Source organism: Phytophthora cinnamomi, assembly GCF_018691715.1.
Source record: "Phytophthora cinnamomi strain GKB4 chromosome Unknown Contig19, whole genome shotgun sequence".
Taxonomy (NCBI): domain Eukaryota; phylum Oomycota; class Peronosporomycetes; order Peronosporales; family Peronosporaceae; genus Phytophthora; species Phytophthora cinnamomi.
The window spans coordinates 214,508-236,959 of record NW_027150952.1 but is presented as its reverse complement, the minus strand read 5'-3'; the positions used below and the strand labels follow the sequence as shown (position 1 = coordinate 236,959).

General features: G+C 55.7%; 2 protein-coding genes across 2 annotated transcripts; one reads left to right on the top strand and one right to left on the bottom strand.

The window, feature by feature from the left end:
- Positions 1 to 15,238: 15,238 nt before the first annotated feature.
- On the bottom strand, positions 15,239 to 15,967 carry IUM83_12980 (uncharacterized protein; the record flags this gene model as incomplete). The annotated part of the gene is made up of 1 exon (XM_067937628.1): positions 15,239 to 15,967. The coding sequence occupies one exon, from the start codon at positions 15,965 to 15,967 to the stop codon at positions 15,239 to 15,241; it is 729 nt and encodes a 242-aa protein (XP_067795720.1).
- A 663-nt stretch (positions 15,968 to 16,630) lies between these two features.
- On the top strand, positions 16,631 to 22,198 carry IUM83_12979 (HECT E3 ubiquitin ligase; the record flags this gene model as incomplete). Its single annotated transcript, XM_067937627.1, has 2 exons — positions 16,631 to 19,681; positions 20,657 to 22,198. 2 exons carry the CDS (start codon positions 16,631 to 16,633, stop codon positions 22,196 to 22,198), a joined length of 4,593 nt encoding a protein of 1,530 aa, XP_067795868.1.
- Between the last annotated feature and the right edge of the window lie 254 nt (positions 22,199 to 22,452).

The following is a 22,452-nucleotide window of genomic DNA, read 5'->3' as shown; positions in this document are numbered from 1 at the left end:
CGTTCGCCTTGTTTTGGGTGTCGGCGCCCTGCTCCGACCCTAGGTTTTTCCTGCCAAGGTCTGCGCCGGGCGCAGACCTTGTTGTCGCAGCTGACACTGTGCAGGTATCAGCGGTTTTCTGCGGCTGCTGCGTTGCAGTCGTAGATCCTCCCCCACTTAAAGTGGGAGCCATCACTCCGAGTAAACTCGGTAGACGTGGATGCCGCATGGCATTCACGTAGAACGGTGTATGCCCGGTCGAGGCATGCACTGAGTTGTTGACGGCAAACTCTGCCATCGATACGCACTCGCTCCAGTATTGGAACGAGTGAGCGTAACGCTTCAAAATGTCGACGAGCACTCGATTCACGCGCTCGGTTTGACCGTCCGTCTGCGGATGATCCGCAGTCGACATTGAAAGCTGGCTCCCAAGAAGTGTAAACACTTCTTCCCACAGGTGCGCTGTGAAGCGCGGGTCTCTGTCCGACACGATGTCGGTCGGCATGCCATGGTGTTTGAACACCATGTCGACGAACAGACGGGCCGTATGCTTCGCGGTCACTTCTGCCGGCACCGCAGCAAGATGTACCATCTTGCTGAAGCGGTCGACGAAGACCACAACACCGGTATTCCCTCCGCTGTCCGGGGGAAGACCAAAGATGAAGTCCAATGACATGGACTTCCAACACTCCGACGGAGTTGGTAGTGATTGCAGTGGAGCCTGCGCGAATGGCGCAGGCTTTACGCGTTGGCATACCTCGCAAGCATGGATGTACTTGCGCACCCACTCATACTGGTGGTGCCAGTAGAAGTCGCGCGTGAGTAGGACGTATGTCTTCTCACGTCCGAGATGTCCCGCAGTCAGGGCATCATGATATTCGTACATGATCCTGAGTCGCAGGTCATGGTCGTTCGGCACGACAACGCGATCCGCGTTGTCGTCGACTGCATTGTAACGCAGTATTCCGTCGTGCACTCGAAAGCGGTGTGCACGCGCACGAAGGTGTTTGGGCAACTTCTGACGGGACTTGTCAGAAGGCGCTGTGCCATAGGCCAGCAAGAGTTTCGTGTCCGCGTCGCGCGCGTACGCGGCCTTCACATCGTCCAACAGAGACGATGTGGGTTTGCTCGATCGCATGGCGTCAATGGCATTGACGTCAGCAGCTTCTGCGTAGTCCGGCCGAAGTGATAACGCGTCGGCCACTACATTCAATCTTCCGGGTTTGTATTCGACCCGGAAGTTATACTCCGCAAAGAATGAGAGCCATCTCGCCATTCTCTGTGAAATGTGTGGTGACTTCACTGCAGTGCGCAGTGATGCATGGTCGGTGTAGACCACAAATGGTCTACTTCCAAGCAATATACTCGGAATTTTGCGAGTGCGTATTTCATGGCAAGGAGCTCCTTGTCATGTGCCGGATAGTTGCGCTCAGCTGACGCGATTGGTAGTAGACGACACGATCACGGCCCTCGTGATCGTGCTGCATCAACGCACATCCGATCGCGAAGTCGGATGCGTCGCACACTACGTGAAATGGGCGATCTTGGTCAGCCACTGCCAAGATCGGCGCCTCAGCCAAGCCCCGCTTGACTGCATCGAATGCATTTTGGCAATCGGTTGTCCACTTCCACACAGCTTCCTTCTTAATAAGCTGTTACAGCGGGCGGATCTTGCCCGCGTAATCCTCCACGTACTTGCACAAGTACGTGGCCAAGCCAAGGAACTGCCTCAGTTCCTTGACACTTGAAGGCGTTGGCCATTCATTGACCACTCTGACCTTTTTCCGGGTCAGGGCGAACGCCATTTTTCCCTACGAGACACCCGAGGACGGGTATCTCGCTCGCCCCGAAGATACACTTCTTCAGGTTCGCGTAGAGCTTATGTTTTCGCATAAGCTCAAGTAGCTTCCGGAGATGCACCCTGTGCATCTCTACGTCGGTCTTCCCGTCCACAGCTTGGCTGTGGATGAACACATCATCGAAGTAGCTCGGTGCGAAGTCGCGCACCGAGCGCAACAAGTGCGTCACGCACCTGTTGAAAGTCACAGGGGCGTTCGTAAGCCCCTGTGGCATCACTAGCCATTCCCAGAGCATGCCGCTTGGCGTGCTCACTGCCGTGAGAGGGATATCGCTCTCACGCATTAGGATCTGACAGAATCCGTCTCGCAAGTCGAGAGCACTGTAAACGGTGCTCCCGGCCATCGAATCGATGATAACATCTTTTCGCGGTATCGGCGTCTGCGCCGGTACCGTCGCATCGTTCAGCTTGTTATACGCATGAACGATGCGCCATCCGCCGTGTGGCTTTTTGACACAGAGCGTCGGAGCACTGTGCGGGGACTTTGATTCCCGCACTTGTCGTGCTTTGCGACGACTTTCAAAGAAGTCGTCGATCGCTTTTACTTGTTATCGCGGCAGTGGCCACTGCCGCGTAACACAGTACTTCGTGCCCGGCACGAGATCAATCTCGTGCTGAATGCCCTTATCCTGCGGAACTCCGCAGGAATCTCTTCCGGGAGTTCGTCTTTGTACTCCCTCAACAATTCGTAATAGGGACTCGACTTCAGAGAGGTCCAGCCTTGTTCCTCGAAGCGCTCTCGCTCCGTCTTCGCACTGAGAGTGTCTTCACTCTCAGTGGTACTTCCCATGAAGAGTTGCCTTAGCTCTTCGCTCTCGCTCTTCGTTCTTTCGCTGTCCGAAAGAACGCAGACCTGCTCGATGCGTCCGTCGTGCAAGTCGTGTGAAGCGCTTCCAGCTCATGACTGGAAGCGAAGTCAACTCCGACGCCGTCGTCGCAGGATTAGCGAGTTTCATTTCGCGATACTGGAATCCGGTATCAGTGCGCGTCAAGACGCTTAGCGTCTCGATATCAGGAGTCACCGCCTCAGTTTGCCCAACAGACGGTTCTTGTAGCGTCTCGGTCCCGGACCGAGGCTTGCGCAGCGTTCTCCGCTTGCGCCGTTTTTGTTGTGCGGAGCCCAACTCCGCACAGCTGTTCTTCTGGTCCAGGCCCGGCCGTGGACAGTTGTTCGCCGGCAGACTCTGTCCGCGGGCGCGCGATATCAAGCCCGGCTTGATCGCACGACGTTTCGCCGTGCAGCCCGGCTGCACGACAGCATGCAAATTGCGTCAGTGCGGTACGTTTGCAACCATCCGCACTGTTTGCAGCGTCAACTCCCGGAGTTGACACGCCTTTGCCACCTCGACGCCATTCATTGGCGGAGCCCCTCATGACCGAGGATGCGTCGGCTCCCGGAGCCGACGCGTCGTTGTCGACCTGACCTCTTCGGGTCAGGGATTGTCCCTTACACACTTGAATGTGTGTGTTGGTTCCTGTAACCAGCACATCTTTTCTTCCGACGTCGGCAGCATGGTCTCACTTGTGCGCGCCCTCGCGCACTTCCTGGGCACTCCCGGACAGCGGCATTAAGCGCTGTCTCGACTGGTAAGCCGCGCGCACCTGCTGGTGCGTGCGCTGCGGTAACAGGGCCATCGCTCTCTGTTCCGCTGTCGCGACCTAAGCGCACGAGTGTGCGCTTCTTCCAGTCTATCACCGGATCATGCCGTTCAAGCCACGGCATTCCCATTACCACGTCCAACTTATCGTCCAGGTCCAGGACGATAAAGTGTTCGACAAACACTCGTTGTTTGTACGAGAAGTGTAACGGAGTTACACGCACAAGTGGCTACAATCTACTTGTGATTTTTAACACGTAAGATATCTGTTAAAAGTTTTAGATACTTCCTCACCTTGGTGTAAGTCACACCATTGGATACATTGAAGTGGGTCACCACAATGAGTGGTCCACACCTACCCAAAGATCCTATTGGTAGAAAGCAGCATCTTTCTACCAATTAGAGACGTGCATATTGGCGGGGCTCTGACAGCCAGCCGCTGTCAACCCCTTTCATAGATGATAAACAGTTTTAGCAGATTTAGGAGGAATATCAGTTTACAAACAATACAGCTCTCATTTTACCTAATCTAAGTCACTTGGAATCTTATCTGATTTAAATTATATTTGTGTATTCAAACATAGGTAACTCGAGTAATTACTAAGTACTTACGCTTCATCATACACGTAGCGCGACGTGTAAGCTAAAGTAATGAGTCAAGTTAGACCCACTACAATGCCCGACTACTCTCGAAGCTACAATCACCCTTGCCATGCAAGAAGAGTTTAGCCTGCGGCAGGCTAAACTCCATGCAAATGCGCCGAGACCACTACCGCGCCCGGTATCCAGAACCAATGGACATCTCGAACGCAACAACTGCTGGTTACCAGCAGCAAGGACGTAACGTGCGATGCTTCCGTTGCGGAAGGATCGGTCACTTTGCACGGGAGTGCACAGCTCCCATGCCCCCTGGAGGTGACCGTCGTGGCGATGCCAGGCATCGCCGCGGACCAACAAAAAACGCGAACATCCAGTAGGCGCGGGGCGCCCTACTGGTAATGCGGTCACGCGTGCCGACATCGGGCACGCGACACTGAGGACTGCAGGCCCCAGTGAGATTAGCTCTCGCTGCAAGAAACAAGATGACAGGCCGAACCTAGTCATCTTGAAGATTTACTCGAAGAGAGCAAGTGACTCTCTTCGAGCTTTGGTAGATTCAGGCGCGTCTAACAACTTTGTTCGACTACGAAGCCTGCCGAGACTTGACTTCGAGGAGGTAAATGTACCTCGAAGTCTTCTGGAGGTACGACTGGCAACAGGTGCCATCGTGGAGACCGAGAAGCGTGTCGTGAACGTGCGCTTCTCGTACAAACAACGAGTGTTTGTCGAACACTTTATCGTCCTGGACCTGGACGATAAGTTGGACGTGGTAATGGGAATGCCGTGGCTTGAACGGCATGATCCGGTGATAGACTGGAAGAAGCGCACACTCGTGCGCTTAGGTCGCGACAGCGGAACAGAGAGCGATGGCCCTGTTACCGCAGCGCACGCACCAGCAGGTGCGCGCGGCTTACCAGTCGAGACAGCGCTTAATGCCGCTGTCCGGGAGTGCCCAGGAAGTGCGCGAGGGCGCGCACAAGTGAGACCATGCTGCCGACGTCGGAAGAAAAGATGTGCTGGTTACAGGAACCAACACACACATTCAAGTGTGTAAGGGACAATCCCTGACCCGAAGAGGTCAGGTCGACAACGACGCGTCGGCTCCGGGAGCCGACGCATCCTCGGTCATGAGGGGCTCCGCCAATGAATGGCGTCGAGGTGGCAAAGGCGTGTCAACTCCGGGAGTTGACGCTGCAAACAGTGCGGATGGTTGCAAACGTACCGCACTGACGCAATTTGCATGCTGTCGTGCAGCCGGGCTGCACGGCGAAACGTCATGCGATCAAGCCGGGCTTGATATCGCGCGCCCGCGGACAGAGTCTGCCGGCGAACAACTGTCCACGGCCGGGCCTGGACCAGAAGAACAGCTGTGCGGAGTTGGGCTCCGCACAACAAGAAGACGGCGCAAGCGGAGAACGCTGCGCAAGCCTCGGTCCGGGACCGAGACGCTACAAGAACCGTCTGTTGGGCAAACTGAGGCGGTGACTCCTGATATCGAGACGCTAAGCGTCTTGACGCGCACTGATACCGGATTCCAGTATCGCGAAATGAAACTCGCTAATCCTGCGACGACGGCGTCGGAGTTGACTTCGCTTCCAGTCATGAGCTGGAAGCGCTTCACACGACTTGCACGACGGACGCATCGAGCAGGTCTGCGTTCTTTCGGACAGCGAAAGAACGAAGAGCGAGAGCGAAGAGCTAAGGCAACTCTTCATGGGAAGTACCACTGAGAGTGAAGACACTCTCAGTGCGAAGACGGAGCGAGAGCGCTTCGAGGAACAAGGCTGGACCTCTCTGAAGTCGAGTCCCTATTACGAATTGTTGAGGGAGTACAAAGACGAACTCCCGGAAGAGATTCCTGCGGAGTTCCGCAGGATAAGGGCATTCAGCACGAGATTGATCTCGTGCCGGGCACGAAGTACTGTGTTACGCGGCAGTGGCCACTGCCGTGAGAACAAGTAAAAGCGATCGACGACTTCTTTGAAAGTCGTCGCAAAGCAGGACAAGTGCGGGAATCAAAGTCCCCGCACAGTGCTCCGACGTTCTGTGTCAAAAAGCCACAGGGCGGATGGCGCATCGTTCATGCGTATAACAAGCTGAACGATGCGACGGTACCGGCGCAGACGCCGATACCGCGAAAAGGTGTTATCATCGATTCGATGGCCGGGAGCACCGTTTACAGTGCTCTCGACTTGCGAGACGGATTCTATCAGATCCTAATGCGTGAGAGCGATATCCCTCTCACGGCAGTGAGCACGGCAAGCAGCATGCTCTGGGAATGGCTAGTGATGCCACAGGGGAGTACGAACGCCCCTGCGACTTTCAACAGGTGCGTGACGTACTTGTTGCGCTCGGTGCGCGACTTCGCACCGAGCTACTTCGATGATGTGTTCATCTACGGCCGAGCTGTGGACGGGAAGACCGACGCAGAGATGTACAGGGTGCATCTCCGGAAGCTACTTGAGCTTATGCGAAAACATAAACTCTACGCGAACCTGAAGAAGTGTATCTTCGGGGCGAGCGAGATACCCGTCCTCGGGTGTCTCGTAGGGAAAAATGGTGTTCGCCCTGACCTGGAAAAGGTCAGAGTGATCAATGAATGGCCAACGCCTTCGAGTGTCAAGGAACTGAGGCAGTTCCTTGGCTTGGTCGCGTACTTGTGCAAGTACGTGGAGGATTACGCGGGCAAGATCCGCCCGCTGTCACAACTTCTTAAGAAAGAAGCTGTGTGGAATTGGACAACCGAATGCCAAACGGCATTCGATGCAGTCAAGCATGGCTTGACTGAGGCGCCGATCTTGGCAGTGGCTGACCAAGATCGCCCATTTAACGTAGTGTGCGACGCATCCGACTTCGCGATCGCAGCACGATCACGAGATCACGAGGGCCGTGATCGTGTCGTCTACTACCAATCGCGTCAGCTGAAGCCAGCTGAGCGCAACTATCCGGTACATGACAAGGAACACCTTGCCACGAAATACGCACTCGCAAAGTTCCGAGTGTATTTGCCTGAAAGAAGACCGTTTGTGGTCTACACCGACCATGCATCACTGCGCACTGCAGTGAAGTCACCACACATATCACAAAGAATGGCGAGATGGCTCTCATTCTTTGCGGAGTACAACTTCCGGGTCGAATACAAACCCGGAAGATTGAATGTAGTGGCCGACGCGTTATCACGTCGGCCGGACTACGCAGAAGCTGCTGACGTCAATGCCATTGACGCCATGCGATCGAGCAAACCCACATCGTCTCTGTTGGACGACGTGAAGGCCGCGTACGCGCACGACGCGGACACGAAGCTCTTGCTGGCCTATGGCACAGCGCCTTCTGACAGGTCCCGTCAGAAGTTGCCCAAGCACCTTCGTGCGCGTGCACACCGCTTTCGAGTACACGACGGATTACTGCTTTACAATGCAGTCGATGACAACGCGGATCGCGTTGTCGTGCCGAACGACCATGACCTGCGACTCAGGATCATGTACGAATATCATGATGCCCCGACTGCGGGACATCTCGGACGTGAGAAGACATGCGTCCTTCTCACGCGCGACTTCTACTGGCACCACCGGTATAAGTGGGTGCGCAAGTACATCTGTGCTTGCGAGGTGTGCCAACGCGTAAAGCCTGCGCCATTCGTGCAGGCTCCGTTACAATCACTACCGACTCTGGAATGTTGGAAGTCCATATCATTGGCCTTCATATTTGGTCTTTCCCCGGACACCTGCGGGAATACCGGTGTTGTGGTCTTCGTCGACCGCTTCAGCAAGATGGTACATCTTGCTGCGGTGACGGCAGAGGTGACCGCGAAGCAGACGGCCCGTCTGTTCGTCGACATGGTGTTCAAACACCATGGCATGCCGACCGACATCGTGTCGGACAGAGACCCGCGCTTCACAGCGCACCTGTGGCAAGAAGTGTTTACACTTCTTGGGAGCCATCTTTCCATGTCGCCTGCGGATCATCCGCAGACGGGCGGTCAAACCGAGCGCGTGAATCGCGTGCTCGTCGACACTTTAAAGAGCTACGCCCACTCGTTCCAATACTGGAGCGAGTGCTTATCGATGGCAGAGTTTGCCATCAACAACTCAGTGCATGCCTCGACCGGGCATACACCGTTCTACGTGAATGCCATGCGACATCCACGTCTACCGAGTTTACTCGGAGTGATGGCTCCCGCTTTAAGTGGGGGAGGATCTACGACTGCAACGCAGCAGCCGCAGAAAACCGCTGACACTTGCGCAGTGTCAGCTGCGACAACAAGGTCTGCGCCCCGCGCAGACCTTGGCAGGAAAAACCAAGGGTCGGAGCAGAGCGCCGACACCCAGAACAAGGCGAACGAGTTTGTGCAGGTCAGAGACTCCACAACGAACAAGGACCACGGGTCTGCGCAGGGTGCAGACACCGTGAAGAACCACGCAGAGGCCGAGCCTCTTGCGGAGAGCGAGCTGAATGACTTCAGCTCGGATGCAATCAGTTTCATCACCAAAAGACAAGCCGTAATTCGGTTTGTCCAAGACACAATAGCAGCTTTTGTTGATCAACAGAAGCTGAACGCAGACAATGCGGGCAGAGGCAACACAAATGAATTTAAAGTTAGTTCATTGGTTTTGTTAGCTACTCAAAAACCTGCCCAAACATGCCGTTTCGGATTTCGGAGCAAGCTTGCTTGCTCCGCGCTTCATCGGGCCGTTCACGGTGTTGGCACGGCACGGCAACGCTTACACACCAGATATACCGTCTAGCATGCGCCTCCATCCAACCTTTTACGTCGGACGGCTGAAGCCATACCTGCAGCACGAGCCATCTAGCTCGGCTGACCCGAAGTCTCGGTAGGAGCCGAGGCAGAAGCGGAAGCCTTGGCCTCGGCAGCGAGCAGCCTCTTCTCCAGCGCGCGGACGCGCTGGAGCAACCCCTTCATCTGGGTTCCCAACTCGACCTAGATATTCGAGGCGGTCTGCGAGACCGCCGCGACTTGGGCCTTCTGGTTCGCCAGCTCCTGCTTCAGGGCGGCGAACTCAGCGCCCTGCAGACGCTCCACGGCGGTCACCCGGTCGTGGAGAGACGCATACTAATCAACCCGGGGCTGATCATACCCGGGGCGTGTTCCCACCCCCTCCACCGCCGATCCGTGACGTCCACGGCTCAACCCGCTGGATTGTTGAGCGGATTGTTGACCATAGTACCCCGAAAACGAACCCTCAAGGGGCTCGTTTTCGTATTCGTTGGAGAGGATTTCCTCCTCACCAAGATACATGGGAGCCACGGAACGTCTTGCTGGAGGACGTTCCGGAAATGGTGAGGGCGTACGAGGAGCAGTACGCGCTGGCGCAGCGGAAGTAGCACGAGCGCTGCGGTCATCGCTAGCGACCGAACCCTCACGTGCTAAGAAGTTAGCACGGAGCTCTTTGAGACTCTCGGGCACACGGAATGACGTGTACCCGTTCAGGTCGCGGTCGCTCAAGCGGACCGCGCCTGGGAAGCACTTCGCGCACTGAAAGCCCTCGGGCACAGCGCACGGCACATTAGCCTCCTCCGCAGCAACGTGGAGTTGCTCCAACTTTCCACGCTTCGAGTACGTCTCGAAGCGATCACGCGCTTGCTTAATCCGATCACGGTAAGCACTCGGCTTCTTGTTGAAGTTCTCAACAAAAGCGTTCCAACTTTGACAAAGTGCATGCCACTCGGGCACTTTGCTGCGAGAAGATGTCTTCTTGCTTTGAAACCATCGGAGCTCACGAAAGAGTCCGATGTAATAATCGCGCCTTTGATGCGTCTCCGCATCAAAGTGCAGCTCGGCAGCCACAGCGTCATCTTTGATAGCGCTGCATACTTACAGCGGCACCTCATTCGGAGGTACCGAGTTCCCATACCGGCCCGTGATCTCGGACGCGGACGGCGTCCACGGATCGCGCGCTGCGTCTGCAGCGCGCGGAGAACTGAGAGCCCCAGCGGAAGCGAGTGGGGTATCGCTCTCAGTTCGCGAACGCTTCGAACTCGAAGCGTCCGATTCGTCCCCTTCACGCGGGCGAATGTTCTTAGCGTGGGGGCCGAGCGGTTCGCTCGACACTGGGTCTCTGCGCTTTGAGGACGAGTCCTTCTCGTCCTCCATGTCTTCATCGCCATACTTCGCCTTCTGGCGCTCGAAGTAGTCATCGATGGAGAGATGACTCTCCACCGACTTCGGATTCTTCTTTCTTGAAACGCGCTCATCGTTGAATGAGCGCGGGTTTCTTCTCCAAACGCGGAGAATTGACGAATGGTCAATTCCGAAGATTGACGTGCGGAGACCCCGCGCGTCTAACCTTAAGGGGGGATGGTGTAACGGGGTTACACGCACAAGTGGCTACAAGCCACTTGTGATTTTAACAGATAAGATATCTGTTAAAAGTTCTAGATACTTCCTCACCTTGGTGTAAGCCACACCAATGGATACATTGAAGTGGGCCACCATAATGAGTGGTCCACACCTACCCAAAGATCCTATTGGTAGAAAGCACCATCTTTCTACCAATTAGAGACGTGCATATTGGCGGGGCTCTGTCAGCCAGCCGCTGTCAACCCCTTTTCATAGATGATAAACAGTTTTAGCAGATTTAGGAGGAAGATCAATTTACAACTACAGCTTCACACCAGGCTTCAAGCGATGTACCTGTCACCTATTGGAGACGATCTGGTTGCGCGGGGACGAGCAGGAACGGAAAGAGCTGCACAAGGAGTTCCCCAAGTTCAGTGAGGCGAAGACTGCGTTCTGCGATCTGGAGGTCGGAGTCATGCTGTTCTTGCCTGCATCGTCACATATGTACTCAATTGCAGTCGTTTTACAGACGTAAATCAACGAAAAAAGGCGCTCTCAGTAAATGGTTCAAAACGATATCCGCTATGTCAAGCATATCGTCCTGAAATGTGATTGGAGATGCTTGATATATAGTATGTGGCTTCATAAATAGTACATATGACAGGAATTTGCACCGACATCCGGACGCCGTTGCTTTTTTGCCTATACATTTTCCAAGTTAAGTCTTGCTTTAACATGCTTGATATCAAGCATGTGAAAAATAGTCTGTACATCCAGGATTTGCCTCTGTAATGTAATGTATTACGTTACCGCGTAGCCACATTACGCCTGCGCTAGGCTCAGCTTTGCTAGTCGGCGGCATAGAGTGGTGACCGCATACGTCGGGTTTCCCTTCGCCGGCAGCGCGTCGACGATAGTCCTCTCCATGACTTTCCACTGATATCTTGCGGTTGCCTTTGAGCAAGTTGTCGGAGTTGCTCCAAGTCTGCGCTATTGCGAAGACGGAGGGCGTATCCGCTAGAAACGAGATCAGCATCAAGAACGGTCGGCAGCGGGGAGCGTGGGCGTCCGCGCCATGTCCCGGCCGTCGAGCTGTTGAAGTAGTCTGCCATCTGAACGTACGCGGGGATGTCCGGCCGGCGGAGAACGTGGCCGAACAAACGCCATCGAATCGATGTGACGCGGTGCCGCAGTGGGCGTTCCTGACAAATGTCGTAGAGGACAGAGTTAGGCATACGCTGTGGAAAGCGGATGTAGAGCACTCGGCGAAGCTGTTGGCGATGAAATCTTTCCAGGCTGTTGAGCTCGGTTGGTGTGAGTGCCCAGGTACCGCAATTGTAGAGCGGTATTGGTAGGACGTAGCAGTTGTAGAGGCGGAGTCGGGTGCTGTCACGAATATAGTAAGGTCGTAGCCAGATAGTCCATAGTCGGCGGAGCGCTGAAGCCGCTAGGGCTTTGCGTCTTGTGAGTTCTTCTGAGTCGCCGAGGAGGGTACCGAGTTTCTTGGTAGATCGCCATTTCTCTTCAGCTGCGCGGGCGTGGCGGGTGGAACCGGACGGGCCGACGAAGCGTTGGAGTTTTGTTAGTTCTGTCTTGGACTCGTTCATTGTGAGGGACCAGCGCTGGAGCACCGCAGGAGCTTCTTGTTGGATCCGTTCGGCTAGCTTGGGGTCACGACATGCGAAGTCTGCATCGTCCGCGTAGACAACCATTTGTTCGAGAAGGTTCCTGGGGACGGCGAGGTGGCTTGCTAAGTCTCGCAACTCTGCTTCTAGATAAATTACAAAGAGAACAGGTGAGAGTGAGTCGCCTTGAGGCGTCCCGATGTTGCTGCAAAACGGCTGCAGCGTCTTGGATCCGGTTCGTAGTGAAAGAGCCGTGTCCGCGAGAAGGAGCTTGATCAGGCGAATTTCGTCTTCTTGTAGAAATGTCTCGAGGACGTCCAGGAGCTTTTCCCTGTCGATGGTGTCAAACGCGCGCGAGAGATCGATGCCGAGTATATGAATCTTTTCACGGTAGCGTTGTACGCGAGCGCAGAGCCACTTGTGGGCCTAGACAGCGTCAGCAGTACTTCGGTGCTTGCGAACTCCGCTTTGGTGAGGGGACAAATACTTGTCCACTTCAGGGGATATCCGTGAAAGTACGATGAGCGACAGTGCCTTACGGATGCTGTTGAGAAGTACAATCGGGCGAAGACTTGAGGACTTTCCTCTTGGCTTGTTGGGCTTCGGACGACACAGTAGCGTGCCCTCACCGAGTTTGAGAGGCTGGCCATGTGTAAGGCTGTCGTTGATAATCTCAGCGAAGTGGGGGGCTAGCACAGAAGATCCATATTTGAGTAGCTCCGCTGGTATGTCGTCAGGGCCAGAGGCCCTCCCGTTGTTGAGGCGACCGAAGGCTGCGTCAACTTCATCTACTCAGATCGGGTAAGTGAGCGGTCGTAGATCACAGTCCGAGGTGATTGCGCGTCGCTGCGGGCTGTGGAACTGGTTTTTGAAATGGGCTTTGACAAGTGTGTTAGCTGTGCCTTTATGCAGGATGTACTTACCTTCTGCATCCGTTAACAGTAGGGGCTGGTGCCCTCGACGAGCAATTTCTCGAACGCCTGCGTACATCCGTGTTGAGTCGCTCATGTTTTCGATGTGGGAGACCTTTTCATCGAGGATTCGATTGGCAAGGTCGCGACATCGCTCGCGGATTTGGTGAAGGACCTTGTTTCGAGCAGTGCGCAGATCTTGTACGTTAGCCGTTCGGTCATTATAGATGCGTAGTCGGAGGTCCCGCTGTGTGTCTGAGAGGTGTTGTAGGTCTTGGTCCTGGTATCGCTGTCGCTGGGTAGTTTTGCAGGGGAGTCCAATGGTCACTTCGGCAGCCATATGAATTGTTTGAAATGTGGCTTCCCAGAGTTGTAGGGTAGTGCTTCCCGGGGGAACGGCCGTGCTTGATAGTGTCTTCTGGAGTGCTTCTGCGTATTGATCTCGGACCAGCTCATCGTGAATAAGGCGGTCCCTTGATAGCCGGAGTGGAAGATCTCGTTGTCGCTGGGCGTTGCTACGGAACCGTTTTCTGTGAGTCGAGGCGTCGAGGACGAAGTCGGCTGTGACTAGCTTGTGGTCTGATGCTGTTAGGGTCCTACCCCAGGACCGAGCGTCCATGCAAAGGCGGCGGCAGTTCTGAGGGCACAGGATGTAGTCGATCTGGTTTTAGATGCAGTGGTCTGTCCGCCGCTGCGTCCAAGTGGTTCTGTAGCGGGCTGGCTTCCTGAAACCTGTATTTGTAGCAAAGAGATTGTGAGTGGAACAGAAGTCAGCTAGGGCGTGCCCATTCCGATTTCGAGTGCCGCGTCCATATGTGCCCATGTAGGCATCTCCTGCGTAGCGCTGTCCAAGCTTGGCGTTGAAGTCGCTGGTCACGAACGTGATGTCGCGTTTGGGCAGCTTATTGAGGAGAGTATCGAGGTCATGATAGAAGTGATCGACCTCCGTGAGGGGGCGACCGCTGTGTGGGGAGTACGCCGTGACAATGTTTACAGTCCCCGCATGCGGAAGCTTGAGTCGAAGAACACCAATGCGGTCGCTGTGTGCCCAAAATCGGTCGAGATAGGGGGGGGAGACGGCAAATCCAACTCCATGTCGCTCTTGGATGGCCGGCAGCGTAAGGAGGGTGAAGTCTCCAATGCGTCGCTGGTCAAGGGTGTAGATCTTGGTTTCTTGGAGTCCGAGGACATCGATGAGGTAGCGTCGGAGGTCCTGCGGGAGCGTGTCCTGTTGCTTGCGTAACGAACCTAATGACTGGACGTTAAACGTGCCAAGTCTAAATCGGTTAGTGTCGCGCAATCGTCGTGGGGGGAGGGAGGAGAGGGTGTTAGTAGGTGGTGGTGGCTGGGGGGAGAAGTGGAGACCCGCTAGGGACGAGCAGGCCCCTTGGAGGGCCTGCCAGAAGCGCGCAGCAAGCATCCGCTAGCCACGCGTTCCCGAGGGAGGGCCTCACCCCAACCTCAACCAAAAATTTGCCTCTGTACCGGGGGTTAAATCTAGCGGTCATACCGACTACTGACCTACTGATACAAGTTATCCATGAAAATAATAGTTAATTTTTAAATAGGGAACAATTAATAAAAATATTAATTTAACTTATCGTTTAGAAATGTTCTAAGCTGACCGTATAAAATAAAAACTGTGTACCAATAGGCTGGCACAATTCCTCATTTTTCAGTAACGTGCAAAAACGCTACGACGAGGTACACGTACGTTAGCACTCGTACGTTAGCAGTTTCCTCAGAATTAAGAATTGGCAAGACCTTCCTCAGACGTCAGAGCACCAACGATGATTACGAGCTCAACGATAACAATATATGCACGCGTATCCGGTTTCTCACTCATCCTTGCATCCTATGTTATCGTGCAAGCACAGCTTAGGTTGCCTGGGGCTTGGGCCATAGCGCTCTTGCATAGTACCGGTATACATCTCACCTAACTCTATTAGCAACCATTGGATTCACCGCTCAAACAAACAGCCCTCCCGGTTTAAGTGACAGCGATCTAGTATTAACGCTAGGCTGTATCATATACTTCTTTTCTCACGCTCACCGCAAAATTCAGAGCGGTTCCGGGCGAAGAACGGCTTTGTTTGTAGTAGTACATGTATTCCGCGACATACATGTAAGTGATATTACAAAAGAATGAACGGGACAATTGAGAGTTTTTGCAAGTTTTCCTTTCCCATTCCCAGATAGTCTCTCAGGTGTGGCTATGGGAGATCAAAACCACTTTTCGCGGTTTCCCAGTCCCAGCAAATCACCTTATTAAATAGCATGTCATGCTTTATAGAAGGCTCAAGCTGAGCCTTCCAGTCACTCCTGAACAAGTGAAGATGACGGCGGACGAGATTCTTCTGCTGTGCGCTCTACTCGAGGACACAGGATGCAGTGACGCCATGGTTCTTATGGTTGCAGCTCTCTATCGCCCGCCCGTCGAGCGCCCTGTCGTGCCTAACATCCGCTTCTGCATCACTGCAACGACGGATGTGGACGCCGAGTTCGACTTTCGTTTCGACGTGGCGGGCATATTGCAGCTCCTTCATCTCCATCATGGCCATAGTAAGTTGGGCGAGGCGAACATGCTTCTTCGGTGGGTATCCGGCTTCGTCAGCGGCCGAAGATTGCTCCAGTCGCTCCATGGTTACCCGGCGAGCCACAAGCGACGCTGCCTCGTCTCGCTCGCGCTTCTTCTGTTCGTTTTGCTTTTTGCATTCTTGTACCTGTTTAGCATCATCGAGGAGCTCTACAAGCTCATCAAGCAGCTGGTCTCTCTCCGTGACCTCCTCCGCCACGCCAGACAGTAGCTCCGCCTCCTTCATCGCCTCTCGGTGAGTTTGAACAAACTGGTTCATGCGTGACTGTGCGTTCTTGCCACTTAGCTTACTGCGCGAAAAGGCCGGCGAGGCTACGAGCGTTGCAGCAAGACTGTCCCAGTGCTGCATGACCTTGCCCCGTGGCTTAGCAAAAGGCCGGTCAAGTAGCACTTGGCGAAGCAGAGCGACATCGTCTTCTTCGCTGTAGTTCTTACGGCGTGGTGGGGCTGTCGAGCGAGGTGGCTCGGTGGCAGGCTTCGAAGCCACAGTCGTTGCAGCCATGAGGTCGTGTGGGAGGCGGCAACTCTGGGAATGGGAAGGCTCCCACAGATTTCCGAATTCTGTGGGTGGCGGAGGGGGTTTCCCATAGAGGTGCCCTTTTTGTGTTTACTTTGCTGTGGGAATGGCAATGGGAGCCGCAGCGAAAACTCTCTAATACTACGGTATGCTTCCCAGATCAAAGTGATCATATCTATTACTCAAAATGGAGCCATTTCAGCGATGATCTCAATGCTATTACCCCGGTCCAAAATGGGGGAAGATCCAGCGAATGGATCCCTCCCCACCAAGTCTCGTGCCATATTCGTCATCGCTCGCTCTGAAGGAAACACTACTACTCATGTTTTCTTATTATCCTCGTTTTCACTACTGCAATGAAATAATTCTGCAGGTACTCACGTTTCAAGTGTGCTTCAGTGACGATAGCGACTCTCAGGAGCTGGCACTGATCAGTGCACATGTGCAAGTAAGCGTCACAACAAAAAAACCACTGCCATCATTTCAGTCCACGTGGCCCGTCGACCTCCGAAGAGCTCGTCACCATCACCAATACCTGCAGTATCACTCGGCTCAACCTCAGCTATCACTCGTAGTATCACTGCCCAACCTTAATAGCACCCACAGTACTACTAAACCCCGTGTTCTCCAGATCATTTCCGGAAGAAGATGAGTGCGCGCCGCTCGCTGAGCGACGCGAGCGCCGCCAGCGCCGACGACGACGAGTTCCTGAGCGCCGCGTTCGACGAGCTGGAGGCGGAGGCGTCCTCCTCCTCCGCCGCGTCCTCCCCGCCCGCCGCCGCGTCCCGCCGCGGCGCGCGCAGGTCCAACGCCGCGCGCATGCTGGAGGCGCTGGAGGCGCTGAGCCTCGAGGCCGACGCCGAGGGCGCGGGCGTGCCGCAGTCGCTGCGCGGGCTGCTGGAGCAGCTGCAGGGCGACGGCTCCGTGCTGGGCGGGCTCTTCCCGCTCTCGCAGCTGCTGCAGGGCTCAACAGGCAACGGCGCGCGCTTCCAGCGGCTGCAGGCGCAGCTCGCGCGCGACCAGGCGGCGCCCGCGCAGACGGCGGCGCTGGCGGAGCTGTGCGAGACGCTGTCGCTGTCCTCGGAGGAGGCGCTGGCCGTGGCGGGCTTCAGCGTCGACGCCTTCGTGCCCGCCGTGGCCGCGCTCATCCGCGCGCCCAGCTCCATGGACGCGCTGCTGCTGGCGGCGCGCGCGCTGTCCACGATGCTGGAGCTGTTCCCGGCCGCCGCCACGCAGCAGGCCGCGGCCGAGCACGTCATCCCGGCGCTGTGCGAGAAGCTGCTGGAGATCGAGTATATGGACGTGGCGGAGCTGGCGCTGCAGATCCTCGAGCGCCTCGTGTGCAAGGCGGAGGCCGCGCTCAGCAGCAGCAGCAATACTACTACTACTACTAATGCCGGCAGCTCTAACGCGCCCAACGTGGCGCAGCTCTGCGCGCAGTACCGCGTGGAGCTCATCCAGGAGAACGGCCTCGTGGCGCTGCTGCAGTTCCTGGACTTCTTCCCGCTCGAGATCCAGCGCCGCGCGGCGCGCATCGTGTGCCAGCTCTGCACGGACTTCCCGCTCTCCATGCAGGACAAGCTGCGCGCCGGCCTGCCCTACGTCACCAACCTGCTGCGGTCGTTTGACAACGAGATCCTGCAGAGCAGCTTCGCGTGCCTCCAGAAGCTCGGCGAGAGCACGGCCTTCTCGGAGAACGCGGGCTTCGCGTCCATGGTGGCCACGGAGGAGATCTGCGGCCTGCTCGTGAACAAGCTCACGTCGTACGCCAGCGTGGACGGCGCCGCCGGCAGCGGCGCGTCGTCACAGCTGTCGCCGACGGGCTACACCAGCATGCTGCGCTTCCTCTCGTGTCTGCTGTCGTGTGTCCCCAGCGATATGTGCGCGTCCTCGGTCATCGCGAGCGCGTCGTATCTGCGCTTTGTGACGCTCCCGCCTATCGTGACGGCGCTGCTGGCCAAGCAAGAAGTGATCTCGGAGAACCAGCTACTTCGCGAGACGCTGAAGCTGGTTATTGTGGTGCTGCCGATTGCGGAAGAACTCACCTCGACGGACGAGATTCCTCCCCAAATGCTCGCCTTGGCGCACGGAATTTTGCCGCTGATCATTCGGGTCTACGACGTGACCTCGCGGGCTGATCTGCGTTATGACTGCCTTGGTGTCATTTTCAGAAGCTGCTCGCTGATGCATGCCAGCCAGCAGCCTTTTACAGCACAAGAGCGCACCGAGTTATCCCGACTCGCCGCCTTCCTTGCCCGCGTACTGCGACCCAAGCGTAACGACTCGACAGCAACCTCAGTTTCCGCACTGGTGAAGGCTGAAAAGGATTTTGTACCGGTGCAGCTTGCTTTGCGGATTATCGAGGTGCCTTTGGCGCATACTGGCGCGGAGGAGGCCGCGAAGGACATTTTTGAGCGTCACGGAGTTGCAGATATTATTCGTGTCTACGCGTCTAGCTCCACGGAGGGTGATGCTGTGGAAAGTGATCTCCAGGAAATCCAAACCACTTCAGCCCGACTTGTTCGTGAGTATTTCGGCTATGAAAGTTCGATTGTTAGCGTAATGGCTCAATTGGAGAGTCTTGTGGGAGAGCTTCAAACAACCTTGACAACCACCAGCACAACCAAAACTGATCAGCCTTCGCCACTCCTCGATGCGCTCCTGCAGCTTCGGGATTTTGTTGTTCAAGGGGAAGACTTCCTGACCGCACATGAAATCGCTTCCAGCGGTCTTGTGAAAGTGCTCATTCAGATTCTCTCGACCGATCAGGGCCAGAAAGACTTCACACAAATGCTGGAGGTGCAAAGAGCTGAAAGCAAAGGTTCGAGCTTCGTTACATCGCTTTTGCGATGCTTGCAGGACGCCATCTCTTCGGAGAAGGATGCGTTCTCGGTTTCTGCCACCGCTGTGGCATCGGCTGACATGGGACTTTCATCTGGTAGCGTTGCGAACGACTTGGATCAATTGACACAGCACATTAAGGTGCACGTGCTAATCGAGGAGACAAAGCCTGCTGCAGAGCCAGACAATGAAGACCAAAGCACACAGCAAGTAGACGCGAGCGAGGAGCAGGGATCTGAAGAAACCCCTCTTCGATGGATGAAGAAAATTTCGTCAAAGCGGAACGGAAGTAGCTACAAGACGAACAAGAACACCGTGCATGATACTGTCGTGCTTGTGGAGCCCCTTGCTCGGATCGAAACGATGGAAGACTTCATCGCCGATAAGTTGTTTGGCAGAGGTGGAAGTGGTGAATCCATTCTGGATGAGTTGGCCGGTGCAGGTGCTGAGGGTGAAGAAGAGGGCGAAGACGAAAGTGGAGAGTTCGCAAATGATGTCGTGAAACCGCGGAGAGTAATAGCGACGTACAAGGAACACATTCTCCCGCGTGATATGAGCATCCTTGAAGCGATCGTTAAGTTCGGAGGTGTGCAAGCCGATGAAAAGGTTAATGCGGAGCAGTCTGACTCTGCGACTGGGGCTTCATCATCATCTCGATCTCGTATATGGACGGCGGCGCCTCATGATATCACGTTCCGAGTGGCAGCTAGTTCTGCTGAAGATGCCGTCGGCTGGGAGTCTGCTAGTGAAGACTCCAAAATTGCAGCGGCGTTTACAGCTGCGTCGGACGCAGAAGTATCAACTATAGCCGGTCAGTGGTGGGACGATGTGTGGGACTTGTTGCTACTGCTGAAGCTTGTGCGAACACAGTGCGTTGGGAAATCATTTGGAGCGCCGCTCAATTTTGTGAACAGCTATCTCAGTCTCCAAGTGCGGCGCGCTCTGCAGCAGCCTGTTCGTGTTGTTACGAACTCCCTCCCTGGGTGGTGTTTCCGTTTGGTGAATGAGTTTGCGTTCGTACTCGAGTTTGAGACACGGTGTCATTTCATGTACGCGACGACGTGCGGATGTTCGAGAGCAATTCAGTATTTGTGTCGGTCGGTGTGGAGGAAGGCTGTGATGGAAGAACCAGCCCCGGTGCAGCAGACACGCTCGAGCACTAGCAACGGTCGCCGCCGCTACCGTGATGGATCTAGTCGCACCCGGACATCCGGCTTAGACAACATTTCCCAAATGGTAAAGCTTCCTCGACTAAAAGTACGAGTGGCACGGCCTCGCCTACTGCAATCAGCAATGAAATTGGTGGCAATTTACGGTGGAAAGAAGGCAGTAATCGAGATCGAGTTCCTCGGGGAAGTTGGTACGGGTCTAGGACCGACGACAGAATTTTTCACTCTTGTCTGCCAGCAAATTCAGTCAAAACAGTTGCAATTGTGGAGAGACGACGATCTAGAGACAGGATCTGAAACAACAACAGACATGGAGCAAAAGCGTGCAGCAGTTGGAGATGATGTAGATGCGTCCAAGACAGCCCAAGCCAAGAGCTCGCTTGCGATTCGAGGCTACCATCGCGTTGCAGTATATCACTGCTCGAAGTGCAATGTGTTACACATCCCGAGTTGTTCGGTGCACGGTCAATTGCTCACGCACGAGAAAAAGGTTGCAGACAAAGATACGGCATCAACAAGCGACAGTGACTCAACTCAAGCAAAATCCAAGAGCAGTTCTTCCAAATCAGCGCGGCGGCAGGCGGCGAGAAATACCGTTCCGCAGTGTGCACAGTGCTTAGATGACCATGACTGGCACTCTGCTGCGGTGTCGTGTGAGTGCCAGCCGAGTTCTGATGTGGAACGCAAATGTGAAGAAAGCGACAGCAAAGCGAAGACACCAGCTGGGTGCACTCTCAAGTGGTGGATCCTGAGTGATGAGGAGGTACAGTACCTTGCCAAGGTTTTCCCTCGTCATACGAAGAAGGTGAATCATCCTGTGCTGCAGTGCGCGCATTGCGATACGGTGAACTTCCCCGGCACGGATGCGGGTATCGTGGTGATGGATGGAGATCGCATGGTTTCTCGCTCTGGCCGCCGGATGTTCGAGCGGGATTACCGAGCTGTGACTAAGCACGTATCCCCTCTATGTGAAGGCACACCACTGAATGTAATGACGTCCGCGATCACTCGAAGCGATGTGGATATGCTCGTTGAGAACCTCACGCGGAGCCCCGAGGTGCTGGAGTCGGAGGTGGAGTCTCTGAATTACCTAAGTGAAGCGGCTCTTGCAGGTGGCAACGTTGGCGGTGGGCCGCCTGTGACGGCTCCGTTTGGGTTGTATCCGAAGCCGTACCTGAGTGACCATGCGCTGGATGAAGCGAAATCGTCGGGCGAGTCCAGCGAAACTTCGAGTTTGGAAGCCGACGCGGCGTCTCTCAGTGGGGACGAGGTGGACGTGCTGACATGGTTCCGGTTCCTGGGCCGTTTTGTAGGGCAAGCCATTCTGGACGAGCGTTTGCTGAACTTGCCGTTCGCTCGTCCGTTCCTGCGCGCGCTGCGCGGCGAGACGATGGTGGGCAGCGGCGTAAGCGTGGAGAAGTCGCTCTCGTTCGTGGAGGAGCTGGATCCTGCCGTCGCCAACTCGCTGCGCTACCTGCACGGCGTAGCCACCAAGTACGTCGCGGCGGGCGACGGAGCTGCGTCGGCGGACGTGGCTGCGTGGAAAGAGGAGGTGGATTCTCTGTGCCTCTCGTTCACGATGGTCGGCGCCGACGATATTCCGCTGGAGGCCGGCGGCGAGGACGTCTCTGTCACGCTGGACTCGCTGCACCGATATGTGGCGCTGAACCTCGAGTTCCTGCTGGAACGAACCATCAAGAGCCAAGTGCAGGCGTTCAGACAGGGCTTCGAGCAGATCTGCGGCGGCGACCGCCAGCTCTTCCGGTGCCTGCAGGCCTTCGAGGTGCGCGAGCTGGAGGCGCTGCTGAGCGACCGCGGCGCCGGCAGCACCATGTGGGATCGCGACGGCGTCGATCTGCGTGAACACATGGTGTGCGACCACGGCTACACGGCGGACAGTCGTGCGATCGCCCACCTCGTTTCCATCCTGTGCGAGCTGACGGTGGACGAGCAGCGGCTCTTCGTGCGCTTCGTGACGGGGGCCAACCGGCTGCCGCTGGGCGGCCTGCGCAGCCTCGAGCCCAAGCTCACGGTCGTGCGCAAGCTCACTGAGGCGGGCGACTCGGAGCAGAACGACGCCGTGCTGCCGTCCGCCTCCACGTGCACCAACTACCTCAAGCTGCCGGATTACTCGACGCGCGAGATCATGAAGCAGCGCCTGCTGTTCTGCATCCACGAAGGCCAGTGCAGCTTCCACCTCTCGTAGCCACGACGCACACCGACGACGAAAAGGGGACGACGTTGACGGCTTCGACGGCGATGACGCCCTTGACGGCGCCGTTGATTGATGCCTGCAGTCCTGTTGGTGCCGCCGCGAAGGTGACTGTGTGCCAGCTGGCGCCCCAGACTGGGTTAAATGAGCCTTGCATCCTCCCCGCTTTCCCGCTTCCTTTCCCGAACTCCTTCTATTGACATCATGGGGCCAGCACACGCTCGTCTCGACGTCGGCGGCCCAAAAAT